The sequence below is a fragment of the Borostomias antarcticus genome, assembly GCF_949987555.1.
Source record: "Borostomias antarcticus genome assembly, chromosome: 2".
Taxonomy (NCBI): Eukaryota; Metazoa; Chordata; class Actinopteri; order Stomiiformes; family Stomiidae; genus Borostomias; species Borostomias antarcticus.
In genome coordinates, this window is record NC_140235.1 from 22,227,495 (window position 1) to 22,241,405 (window position 13,911).

General features: G+C 45.6%; 1 protein-coding gene across 1 annotated transcript in view; it reads left to right on the top strand.

The window, feature by feature from the left end:
• Nucleotides 1-13,911, top strand: part of cfap58 (cilia and flagella associated protein 58) — a gene marked incomplete at both ends in the record, with an annotated part of 33,311 nt that overhangs the window by 3,207 nt on the left and 16,193 nt on the right. Inside the window, 2 exons of the mRNA XM_084453801.1 lie at nt 11,105-11,242; nt 13,197-13,356. Coding sequence (XP_084309927.1) covers nt 11,105-11,242; nt 13,197-13,356 — 298 coding nt within the window. The remainder of the gene's footprint in view (nt 1-11,104; nt 11,243-13,196; nt 13,357-13,911) is intronic.

Sequence of the window (13,911 nt, forward strand, 5' to 3'; positions counted from 1 at the left end):
CAAAAAATACCCAAGAACCGAAATAGTTACAATAACAGGCAGAATACACTATTGTAATGACAAACTCATGATTACCAGACTCAGATTGTTTTTCACTGCCGTAGTTTTCACATTTGAAAATACAAGGGAGGGGTGAAGGAGCTTATGGCTATAATGGGGCTCTAATGTTAGTTATGAGCAACTTTGGCTGGCCTCAGTCAGGAGGGGAACAGGCTATTTGGCGCCATCTGTTGTTGTCCATGTATAATAACATGTAAAAGTCTAGACCCCGCATATAAGACGACCCCATTCTTTCAGGCGTTTATCCAGGAAAAAAAATGTATATCCGTATCCATATCAATACGGTTCTTATACATGTTTATTTTTTTATTTTTTTTAAAGCTAGGAAGGAATTACCAAATATGGTGCTCTAAGCTAGGTCGGAATGACCTGAGTCAATCAGATAAATTATTGTTATGAATACCTATCTATCCATCTGGTGCCTAACTAAGCTCATAACACAGACAAGATGGCTTGAGCACAAGCCCCTACAGTACATAAGTCAATGGTTGACCTAAAACAATTATCCTTGTCTACACAGTAGATGTTGACAGTAGATGACACAGACAGTACATATTTTATTGATCAATTATGACATGGAGAAGAGTCTTATTGGTGATGGCATCTAAGGCCTATATCTGCCATCACATTGGGTTGTAAGGCCGCATTTACATGGCAGATTTTGTCAAAGCATTGTTGTCATTGTTGTCTATGGGGAAGTGCGCTCTCAGCCTTTTGGCGCGCTGCTCTGCCGAAGCGAGGCGTCTTGCGTTTTATCAGCGCCGAAAAGTTGAACATATTTTAACTTTTCCGCGGAGGAAGTGCCCTATGACTGTTGTGTTCTGTCGCTTGGCAATGAATGAATGAATAGCGCCTGCCAGGGGCAATGTGCGCCTCGCTTTTTTAGCATTTGAAAAATCTGCCGTCTGAATGCGTCCTAACTGTCTCTATTACATACACACACGCACACACATGTACACACACACACTCACACACACACACACACACACACACACACACACACACAGGTAGGTACTGTAGGCACACACACACACATACTGTACACACGTACACATAAGGAGGCTTGCACACATGAATTCACACACACCACTCTTGCCATCACCTCTCCCGTTCATTCCCCATCCATGGCTTCTTCCAGTCTGTTCACATCGCAGTGCCAAGTTGGCACGTCAGGGGTGGGAGTTGGATGGTGATGAATGCTGTGCTGTTACTGCCGTAGTTTGGCCTAATCTGAATTCACATGAACAGGCTTTGTTGTTTTGAGTTTTGGACACTTCATCACTAAGCCATCAAGGCTGTGTTAATTCAGGCTGTCAGCTGGTAGTCTCGCTTGCTTTCTAATGTGTCAAAAAAAGGCTGCTGGGGGCCGCAGCTGCCCACCGGGGACCGGGGTTCGCGCCTTGGTAGCGCCAGACCTGAACCTGGCCGGATCCCACAGGGGAGTGGCATATTAGGCCGCCACTCCCTTGGGTGGTTAGTTTAATTCCAGCATGACGGTCCGCTGCTCTACAGCGACCCCTTCCGGTGTTGGAGTCACGGTCACAGGCTTGAAAGAATCAGGTGGCTGTCTCTCTCTTCTGGATCGCTGACTGCGAGGGTTTGCGACCTCAACAGCAGCGACAATTGGACAACCAAAGATAGCAAATGTCCGGTTGTCACTCCCTCCCTCCTTCCCTCACTCTTTCCCTCCCTTCCTCCGTCGTGTTGTTGACCTGCAGTTCTATGTTGCCACCACAAGAGGCAGTGGCCTCAGAACATCAAAACAAAAACACTATGACATCGCACATTTTCCAGATCCTAGTGGTGTAGTGGATAGGGTGTCTGCCTCCCATGCCGAAGGTCACAGGCTCAAGCTATGGTGTAGATGATATTTTGTCACTGGATGTTATAGAAGTTTGTAAAAATGTGGTTACCTGGTGGTGCTATGTCAGTTATTGAATTTTTTGTGCAGTAATTAACATTTGAAATAGGGATGTGCACGGTTAACCGAGTACTCGAGTACCCGAGTAGGCGATCTGCTAGTCGGAAAATAAACACTACTCGGTTAATCTAAAGGTTATACAATATGTTTGGCCGTGAAAGCGCGCATTTCTGAGCGCCTGTGCCCTTCTTCAATTGTTACCAATGAGGATAGAGCGTTGGCGGCTGCCTGGAGAAAAGTGCTGTATACGGAGTCTTTTTTCGAGCGCTCAGGCTGTTTGAAAACATTGCCATCTCAACTTTTCAGAAAGGCGCTGCCAACGTCACTGCGGCTCTTTCAGGCAACCAATGATCAGATATATTAGATAGGGCATGACTCGTCAGCTGTCTGGGGATCCCGGGGGACCCCCCTGCCTGGCTATTAAACGGAATATCTGAAAGTGCACCGATTGTAAAAATAATAAATGCAGTCAGGGGCAGTGATGACTGATTACTAGTTGACTACTGTCTAGCCAGCTAACTGGTAACGTTTTAAAAGCTATATTTATTTACTTGGACACAGTTCTTGGGTGCAAAGTTAAGTGGTCACGAAAACTAGCAATAATTAGCCCATGGGCTTGCTAATGCTAGCTGTCCATGGTTCGGTTTTCCATACTGTTAAGCATTTTCGGATCAAACTACACCGTGGTTTTGCATAGTGTTAAAGCATTTTATGGATCGATATATATAGATCGATGTATATATATATATATGCCACTTCATTTGTTTTGTTTTGACAATTAAACGCTGGTACCGGGTCTCTGATTTTGTTTATCTGCATACTGTGCATAGTAGGCAGTGGTGTGAGTGGACTTTGTACTCTGGCTCCACGCAGCACTCCCATCATTTTGCGGTGGGCTAATCATGTTGGTAATGAGGTGGTGCTGAAAAAGACAGCGAGTACCAGCACAGGTCCATGCGCGTATAGCCTATACTCCTATAGTTTTCCAGCCTGCCATAAATAAATATTGAATGAATAGGCCTATTGTTCAATAAATCTATTAAGTTTTGCATGGACATTTCTCTAATGAAGGCTTGACGCCGAAACATCCATTATTGTCCAATAAATTGGAAATAGGCAGTGAGTGCCGCGGTGCTATTTAGATAACGCTAAAAATTCATTCACTTGTTATCCGGCATTGTCAGTAAAGGCTTGGTTTAATACTTAATTTTGATTATTAAATTAGAGGTCTGGTTGCATATTGTAGGCTTAGAGTTTTCAGTGTAGCCTAACGATAATAGGCTATGAGCTGGGCAGTGCATCCACATTAAAAGGCTGTGTTTTTCGATTCCGATAGCTTCATGAAAACCTGTGGGTTATTCAATCTGATGATATGTAATGCATCCAACCACACATCGGCTTTTAAATATGTTTATTTGCAAGGGCATCCCTACTAACACACGCAGGTTGCGCAAACGTTCTACATACGGCAACTATAGGTGACGATTCATCTGCGCCGCGTGCGGAAATTACGCGGCCATTTACGGAAACGCGAGATCTGCCGTTTAGTAGCCGCTACGTAAGAACGACACGTCATTCCGAAGTTGCGGCCGCGTGCAAAGAACGCACGTGATCACGTGGGCAGGAACCTCCGTTATAAACTCACTTGGCTGACACTAGATTTACAGGTATTTATATGACTTGGTCTGCACGTCTTTTTCGCACGGTGCAAATATGGTGCGGCCGCGTGCAAAAAACGTGGGCAGGAACTTCCGTAATAAACTCACTTGGCTGACACTAGATTTACAGGTATTTATATGACTTGGTCTGCACGTCTTTTTCGCACGGTGCAAATATGGTCACTTACTGACCACTGGCTATATTTAGCATTTGCAGTACCACTGGCTATATTTAGCATTTGCAGTACCACTGGCTATATTTAGCATTTACCAGTACAAAAACGAATTAATGCTATATGGGGATATAGCAGCAAGCATTATGATACAAACCAATATAAGACTGAACACCATTAACAGTTTAGAACATTTTATTACACAAAGTACATTACAAATTAAAAGTATACATATTTACAAGGATGAGGTTTACGGTCTGTCACATTACGCATAGCCAGAAAAGCAAAAAAAAGCATGTAAAAGCTCTGGCTAGCAACCCATTATCTGACAATTGCAAAAGTTCTAAAAACAAAAATGAAACAGTGCGCATTCTGTGGCAGGCAGACCGGGAACAGACCGTTGTATCCCACAAAAAAAAGGTTAAAATTTACAAAAACTATTTACAAAAAAGGCATCCATCCTGGCAGGCTGGAAAGGCAGGTTTAGGGAGACGGGCTGGGGGTCACCCACATCTGAATCGAGGGTCTGGGCAGAAGAGGTCATCCTCCTCTGAATACTCCACTGTGGTCAGGGCTGGAGCTGCGGTCAGGGGCTGGGCTGGGGAGGTCAGCTGGGCTGGAGCAGATGCCTAAGGACATAATGAAATGGCTGTAAAAGCAAGTCGCATACGTTCATTGGAAGCGTGCCATGTCACTGGATACGAGAAAATTAACTGCCTGACATCACATACCTTTTTGAATCGAGCAGGGGCATGTTTCAGCATCTCCTGCAGCTGGGCAGACACCTCCGTCACAGTGGTGCTTGGCTTACAGGCCATAACTGCACCTTTTAACCAAAAAGGGAATGATTTCAATGCACATGGCATGAAGCAAAGACAATGTATTATTTTGCGAAAATATGAACAATCCCTTACGTAATATGACATTATAGAGGGTCATATTCTTCAGAGGCTTCTTCCCCCTCTTCCCATGGACGCTGTAGACACACCACACTCTGTGTATGGCAATGGCTGACAGCACCCGCCGGACCACATCTGGCAGATCTTTGCCGCCAATGGAACTCAGATATCGTGTCTGCAAAACATAAAGACAATCATTTACTTTTACATTTCCTTAACACTTCCCTGCAAAAATAAGGAACAAAGTTCTGCCCTGAAGTTACTCACCATCTTCCTTTGATGATCCTTGTACTTCAGCTGCTCCTCCAAGACCAGCAGCTCCTCCTCCGTTTTAGCAGGGTGCAGGTCATCCAGTACTGCTCCCCGATAGCTGTCTGCAGACTCGCCGGACAGTCTCTGCTCCAGCCTCATCATTGTCTGTGCCATCTCCCTCAGACTCTGCATGACGCTGGAGAACTGCTGACACATCATCCTCTGGAAGTCTGGATATTAAACACAGATGTGGCTATAAGTAATTGTACGGTCCCATAATGGATATTCAGCTCAAAGTATATCCCTACATGCAGCATGAAGTAGTTCACAAAATTCAGCATACCAGCATCTGCAGAGCTTGATGGCAACACTGCTGGAGCTGTTGGTCTCACAGGCGATGGCATCAGAGAACTACCTGAAAACCAGAGGATAAAGGGATGAGCAGGAAACTATGGTGCTGGCGGCGTAGTGATTCTGGCATAAGGGGAAGAATCAACTCGACATGAGACATGTCAGACCCTGACCTGGTCTGGCCGGGGTGCTAATCGCTGATGCATGCTGCTCGTGCCTGGACGTCTGAAGGGCTGAAGGGCCTGGGCTCACAGCGCCTTGGCTCAAAGGACCCGGGCAATGAACATCTACTGCCGAGTAGTGAGATGTGAGATGAGCGAATTAGTGAACTGAGTACATGAGTCTTCCGAAAGTCCTGAGTTAACTGTAAGTGTGCAAATATGCATAGACATTTCACCAACACAAACATGCATGGATACCTGCATTGATAACTGGCAGAGCAGGCCTTCCGGCTCTGGCACCTGGCATAGCTGGTCTGGTCTGAGTTCTGCCGACCGGCTGCCTGGGCACTGGAACATATAGTAGAGGTAAATTAGCTCAGATTAGTCAACTCAAGTAGTACTCTTTTGGGACTGTTGAATGCACTTTATTATATTACCTTCGTCACTGGAGTCATAGCGTGTGTTGCGCTGTCTCTTCCTTGTGTCTTGGGAGTTAATCCATTGATGACTGCTGCTCAAACACCTTCGCCAAGGCACTGGCTACTTCATAATGCTCTGTGTGTTCCTCAGCAGAGACAGGTTGTCATGGCTCCTCTTGATGTGCTTGTGGAGGTAGATCTGGGAGGTATAGGAGAATGGGCACTCAGAGCAGGAGAACACCCAAGTCTTGCACAACTCTAACATCACAGCTAGGAGAGCGAATGAGAGAGACCATTAAAAAGGATTATCTCACCTGTAGTACAAGTTCAAATATAGAGTGATTATACGTCATTGTAAATGAGAGCTTACTCTCAATTGATTCACGAGGTTAAATAAAGATTGAATGAATATGTAGCTAGTGGGGGGTTACAACCACACAACTGTGGAGAGAGAATGAGACACTTGGTTCCCTCCTCTACTGGTGTTCATGGCCATGGCCACACACCTGGAATACTCCAACCCTGATTTAAAGGCATAAAAGTGGGGAACACATTCTTGAGACGGTTCCTAAAACTGGAGGGAAAAAAAATGGGAAAATGATCTTCCCTCTCCTCATCACTCACTTCTGCATGGGGCTGAGCTCTACCCTGTCAGCAGTGGCAATACATGGGATAGCGGCTCAGCACACAGGAGAACTGCACAGAGAGGAAGGAGGAGAGAGAAAACCAACAACAAAAAAGGCAAGAAGGGTTAATAACTGAGCGAATCTTGCAAGTTTGCACTACAGGGAAGCAATTGCTCAATTTCCCTGATATTGTGGCGTCACTGGCGTCAGTGATGCGTCTTATGAATCTCACATGTCTACAGCTAACATTAACTCAATATCAATATCCCCATTTGTTTATCCCATCTATGGAAACGTATGTGCATTTGTACTTACGTGTGCCTGCCTATATTGATGATCAGGTGTTTCTCCACCTAAGGGCTGGCCAGACAGAACCATCAGAGACCATTGGGCTGAGCTGAGGAGAGAGCGACATGTTAGAGTGTATGTGTGCATATGTATATGGTGCTCTTCTGTTGATACTCATGAGGGCATTCAACTGAACAAGACTCACAGAGCCTGTGGTGCTGTCCCAGGACTGCCCCTGGCCACGCCTGTCCCCGTCTTAGCGCCTCTATTAGTAGTCCACATCATGAGTACCTATTATGCAAAATTTGGATTTGTATGTGAGTGAAAACGTAGTACACAATTCTTTCCCCGTTTGACAGAATGAGCAACCATTTCAACAGTTAAGAGTAACATGAAATCCACCAAGATGGCTGCTGTAACCAAATGAGCCAAGATGGCTGCTATAACAAATCCTGCTAGCTAGCCTAGCTCCGTTGTTGGGGCTTCTAGTATTCTGTTAACGTTAACTTCGGAAAAATGAATGCCTAAAAACGAACACCTACTAACGGTGTCGTGGGTTAATGCGAAATCAATGAGTAAGCTAATTATCGCATTTTATTCCAAGCGATGAAACAGTACGAACGTGCAGGAGCTCGCGCGAGCCTGCTAGACTCGAGAAGACTCCACCATTGCCCGAAAAAGGCTAATCACGTTAGCTGGCTAGCTAACATTGGAAAGAGAGCATCTGCATATAGATAATCATTACAAAAGGGTAGCTTGCACATAACGTTGGTGTTTTATCTAGGACGATACCAAAATACATAGTATGTATGTATACATACTAATGTATACATTGAAATTGAGATACTTACAGGATCTGTGTTGTCGCGGGCATGTTGGTCTTTCTCAATCGCTTCTGTTTCAAACGGGGCGGAAGTTTAACCCCTCCTCGTTCTTCTTCTCCTTCGCTGGGTTTAGTGGCGGATCGCAAACAACTTTAATGTGCATACAGCCACCTACTGTACCAGAGTGTGTAACTTGTTTGTCTAGTTCTTCAATTGTGTCACCTAAGAAAGTAGCCCAATGCCTTGCATTCTACGTTCACTGCTCAGCGTTCATTGCTCACATTTAGGTTGCAAAATTAGGACTTTATTCATAGGCATATTTTTTATCATTATTTTTATTAGGCCTAGACTGCAAATCTTTAGTGTTAATATTAACTGTAAATGAGAAATTACACACAAAACAGACATGCAGGATTTCTCCTCACAATTCTGTAACTATGACTTCAAAATTTATTTTAAAACCTAAGTAATTTACAAATGTTCTGACCCACTGTGACACATTTCCAATAAAGTCAGATTGGGACTGTGATGTAACCACATTGTCACGTTATTTAATTACATCGTAGTTACGGATTTAAGCAGCAGTGGCGGCTACGTTCCCTTACAGTGTACTTGAGGACGGCTATTTTGGTTATTTTGCGACTGAAAAGGCAAGTGTCAGCTAGGTGTCAGCTAGGTCCGCTGCTGGTGACGTCGCAAAGTTACCACAATTACACCAATGTGTCCCGTCAGTTTTACGTACTGTGTTAGTAGGGATGGACGAGACATGAAAGCACCGCTACGGTAATAACGGCGGAAAAAAACGTATTCCCCACCGAGGGGGCCGGGGTTAAATGCGCTTTTTTTGAGTAATCTTATTTTTGAGTAGTCCTAATCGGTTACTCGAGTAGGATCAGGTTAGGTTACTCGGTTTTAAAATTAGTCGAAATTCCCATCCCTAATTTGAAATACTCCTGTTTTGAAATTATACCTACAGTATAGGTGTCTCAGTAATTACCCATTATATATTAGGCTATACTTTGCATATATTTATGTGGTAAATGTTTAGTTTTTCCAGACGGACGGAAGGCCTTCCCAAATCATTAGACCCCCCCCTGTCGTGGTATAATGGGCTAAGCACTGCATTCCCATGCTGGAGGCCAGGGTTCCATTCCCGTTCAGAGACTTCTAAACACATCATCTCTGTTCCCCTGTTTCAGAAGGATGGGAGAGAATGTACGTGAACAAAAAGTCCAGGCCTTCCCAAACCTTCAGATCCCTCGGTGATATAATGGGCTAAGCACTGGACTCCCACGCTGGAGGCCAGGGTTCGATTCCCTTTCTTGGACTTCTAACCACGTAATCTCTGTTCCCCTGTTTCAGAAGGATGGGAGAGAATGTACGTGAACAAAAAGCCCAGGCCTTCCCAAACCTTCAGACCCCTCGGTGATATAATGGGCTAAGCACTGGACTCCCACGCTGGAGGCCAGGGTTTGATTCCCAGTTGGGGATGTCGAAAACAATGGCATTCTCCGTTCTAGCCTGGACTAGGGAAAACTCCCAATTTGTTCCTTTCTTTTCTTTTCCTTCCCTTGTGCCCTGACCCCTTTGGTTTTCTTAGTGCCTTTTCGACTGATAGATCTTGGGACCCTAGAACAGCTATTATGGCACAAAATCCATCACCCCCTCCCCCCATTCAGAATGTACCGTTGGTGTAAGTCCCACCACCAGCTCTTCCAGACTCCACCCCTGGGCAGACCAACCACCGCCAGTCCAGGGACCCGAGCAGTGTGCATGACCCTGCCCCCGCTCTCTGAAACCTAAACCGTCTCAGATTGTGCCTTTTCTGTAGACTCACTGGAACGGAAGGGACAGAATCCACATAGCCTCTCGGGTTTTGGTCTTAGACTGGAAGGGCATGGTACATGTTATTGTTGTGTTCTGTCCTGTCTTATGAGTGTCTCCTATTGTCTGGTTTTTAATTCCCTTTGATCATAGAAAAATTAAAACTATGGAATTGTTTAAAGACGTGGACCTGTGCTGATTCGGCCGGAGGTCCGCCGCTGTAGGTCTGCTAGAAACAGAAGTTGAACTAATTTCAGCAAAATAGCTAACGTTACAGGAATCATCAGTGTAACTGCTCTAGCCACTGACCACTACCATTAATGTTATGGAAGCTGCTGCTAGTTGTTATGAGCTCATGAGCTAACTGGCTATCCTGCTCTTATTGTGCTGGATTAGCTTTGGAAGCATTGGAACTGATGTGTCCAGGCAACAAGACCTATCTTAATTTATCAGACATTATTTCATGTCATTTCAATTCACAGCTATTTCAGTGGCATGACTAGCTTCATTTCATTCATTTCATTTGTTAAGAGGGACAAGCACATTGATGAACATTCATGGAACATAAAATGCACATAGAATGTAAATGCATCCAACCAATTATAGCCAGAGGCTAATTTCCAAAGGCAGTCCCCCTGCCAGGAATTAAAGACTGTTCCTAGTGGATACAAGGGTTAGGACATGGCTGGTATGAAAACATCTGAGAAAATATACATAGTGGAATGGTACACAGCAGAATACAATATACATACATTAAACATAGTACCATGTTCAAAATTGTAGTACAATAGCTAAGGCTCCTATGCTATAGGCCCTGCCATACAAGCTGTTAGTTTTATACTATATATACAATACACTATACTAACTATACTAAGCTATACCATACTATACACCATACTATACTAACTATACTAAGCTATACCATAGGCTACATACTCTATACTATACTACTGATGACTTTCGTTGCCTTTTATTATTGTCCTTATTTCAGCTCTGCGTTGTGTTTTGATTTCAATAAAAGACGGCCCCCAATCTCACACAATACCACACAGTCCAGTGTCTCTTTTTCAGGTGTATTCCAAATGAATCTCTCCAACACGGGATTTGAACCTCAAGCAAAAGCGGTTTATTCCAGAAGGTTTGACTTACAAAAGACGATGGCATGGCCTAATGTACAGTTGACATGCTATGCTGTCTGGACCCAAATCAAAGTATTGGTCTCGTAACGTTCTTATGTGGTTTGAGTGTCCCCCCTCCCTCGTCTCTTCTCCGATAAGACTGTCTCTCTGGTCTCTTCTGTGGCCAGACTGTTCCACAGATCACCACCTCTGACAGACAAGACAGTCCGGCTAAAGGTAGTGCGTCTATGGGGTTTCTCGCAGTCTCCTCTGGCAGTGGCTCGGGTGGTCCTGTGGGCGGGGCATTCGGCTTTCCTTCCTTCTTTCCTTCCTTCCGTCCTACCAGTCCTGAACAGAAACAAACCAGCCACGCACATACAGTAAGCCAGGCTGGACCTGGCCTGGTTTAATTTTTATTGAAAGGAACATTTGAGAGCATAATGAAGACATTCACGGCTACCGGTGAGGGGAAACGTTACTAGATGTGACATTTTATTAAATTTTTCCATCATCCACCCCCGACCCGGCAGATCCTGAACGAGCGAGCCACCAAGGAGCAGGAGCAGCAGCAGGTCAGGAACACCAAGCTGCAGCAGGAGAACGAGCAGCACGCCCTGAGCATCGAGCAGCTCTCCCTGGACAACCAACAGAGGGCCTCTGACCTGAAGGTACCCGTGGGCTGTCACAGGCTACACCGCTGCAGGCCGAACACATACACGGGCCTGGGATGAGTGTAGGGGGATGGGGTCGTGGGTTGGGGGTTACTGTATGTGTGTGTACACCAGAGAGAGTGAGTGTGAGGGTGTGTGCAGAGGGGTGAGGGTGGCATTTGTATGTGTGTGTGTGTGTCTGTGTGTGTGTGCGTGCGTGTGTGAGAGAGAGTACAGTATGTTTGTGTGTGTGTGCACTGTGCATACATGTGTGCATTCGAGGAAGCCGTCTGTCTGCGGATGGAACAACATACATTGCTGGGAGAGCCTTCCATAATAAGAGTCCTGGGAACCGAGGGTTGCTTGTAAGGTTGCTTTTCCCACAGACCCCCTTGGCAGGGCAACTCAAGTGGACAGCAACCATGTTACCCAGTTGCGCTCGGCCGCGCCGGCTTCAACGTACGCAGATGGAGGGGTGTATGTTGTTCTGTATGTTCGGTGGATAAACAAGCAGCATGAAGGCCTCACCTCAGCACTCCAGGCCGGCTCACTCATACCATTTATCCGCTCTGAGATTCATTGTCTAGTGCATTGAATCCTTCCTGTCTTTATTATGGCCTTGCCACGTTGCCACTTAACCACCAGCTATAAAGACCTTTCCCATTAATTTTTGATGGCATGCTGTGGTTCCACAACCAAGGAGTACGTTGCTAGTGAATTCCCTGCAATCTCAGATTAGATAGAGTTTACGTTATTGTATGAATCTGGGCCTACATTTGGAGTATTTATCTTGAAATGGTTCTCAACATAAATTAACAGAAGGGATTCTTTTTTTTGTCAGGAATCAGACATTGGAGGGACATAAACACTATGAGGTATAATTTCATATGGAAACCCACCTTTAAGGATACGGTTAACCGTAACATGACAGTCCCAACTCTGGATTAAAAAGATATGTCTACCATTCAACCAAGTGTAAAAGAAAATGGCTGCTTCGATACTTTTGATGAGCCAGGCAAGCATCCCAAATGTGACATACTTAGATTACAGTGTGTGCCACATGAAATGCATCTCGATCATCAAATAAATAGCTTCTTTCACGAACTCCGGGATTGCTGTCATTGTCTGTGAAATGGATACCATGATTTCCCTGGATAGAGAGAGAGGGAGAGTGATAGAAAGAGAGAGAGGGTGGGGGGAGATGAAAAATTATCGAAGCCCAAAGCACTCTAAAACACTTTTGTGCAGGATCCTCTTGAAAATAGAGAGGTCTCTCTTGATCGGCTATCACAAAGAGAAAGAAAATTGGACTGGAGCCCTAATGGGGCGGCAGGGGCGGCATGTAGCTCAGGAGGTAGAGTGCTTGTCCTTGAGCAAGACACTGAACCCCAAAAAGGGCTCACATGCGGCATGGTGGCGCAGTACCTACTGTAGTACTATTGCCTCACAGCAAGAAGGTCTTCGGGCCTTTCTGTGCGGAGTTTGCATGTTCTCCCTGGGTTCACAAGGGTTTCCCCCATAAAGAACCCAATACGAAAAGCATATGCTGTCCGTCCTTGGTGAAGACGGACAGGAGCACTCGGTTGGCCCCCGGGCGCATCCCATGCCTACTGTCCGCTGCCTACTGTCTGCTCCCGGCTGCCCTTGGGGGAAAGACGTCGGGATGGGTTAAGAGCAGAATAGAAGTTTCATCAGTGGGTGGCCCAGCCATTTTGTGTGTGTGTGTGTGTGTTTTGCCACCTACACCCTGTGATGTGCTGCCTCTCACTGCATGACTAATAAAGATTTGTTTGTTTGTTTGTTTATTGGTTTGTAATGCCAGCAACACAATAAGAAAAACATCTCCTTTCTCTCTCTCTCTCTCTCCTTTTGCCCCCTCCCATCTCTCTCTCTCTCTCTCTCTCTCTCTCTCTCTCTCTCTCTCTCTGCCTCCCCCATCTGTCTCTCTGTCTCAATCTCTTCCTGCGTCCAGATGAGAGAGGAGGAGGTGAACCAGATGCGTCTGGACATCACAAAGCTGGCTAAGATGAGGGAGGCCACCCAGAGGAAGTTCAGACAGACAGAGGATCAAAAGCTGGAGGTGGAGCGGCAGAGGGACACGCTGAAGAACCAGATAGTCGGCTTGGAGAGAGGCAATGACACATACGCGCGCATACACGCTCTGTTGCACACATACCTAGATAGACACAGGGAACATGCAGACGTACAAACAACAAGCAGGCATTTCCTCTCCCCTCGAAAGCCAAGAGCCCTCTCTGATGTAATCTCCAGCGACTCTGAGAGAACTTGGAACCCTGTGTGTAGTCTCGACGTTGCTATTGATCTGGATGTGGCCCTGTGGGTTCGTGTGAGGTCCATCAAAACTTTTTTCCTCTTATCTCTGTCTCTCCAAAAAGTCAAATTGAAACGGAACGACAGGGCTGCCAAACGTCGATAGCTAGTGATGATGATTAAGTGTATTTGTGCGTGTCTCTGTGTCTGTGTGTGTGTGGGGGGTATTAATTAATTGATTGATTGGACCGTAGGGCTCTGCTCTAGTTGAGTGGTGCTGGTGGCCCATTTGACGTGGCGTGATGGGTGAGCTAAAAAGTCAGTGTCAAAATGACGGATTGAAATGGGAACTGACAGGGAGGTCAACGATCTGACTCTCCTCAGGGGCCGAGGGGAGTCAACGATCTGACTCTCCA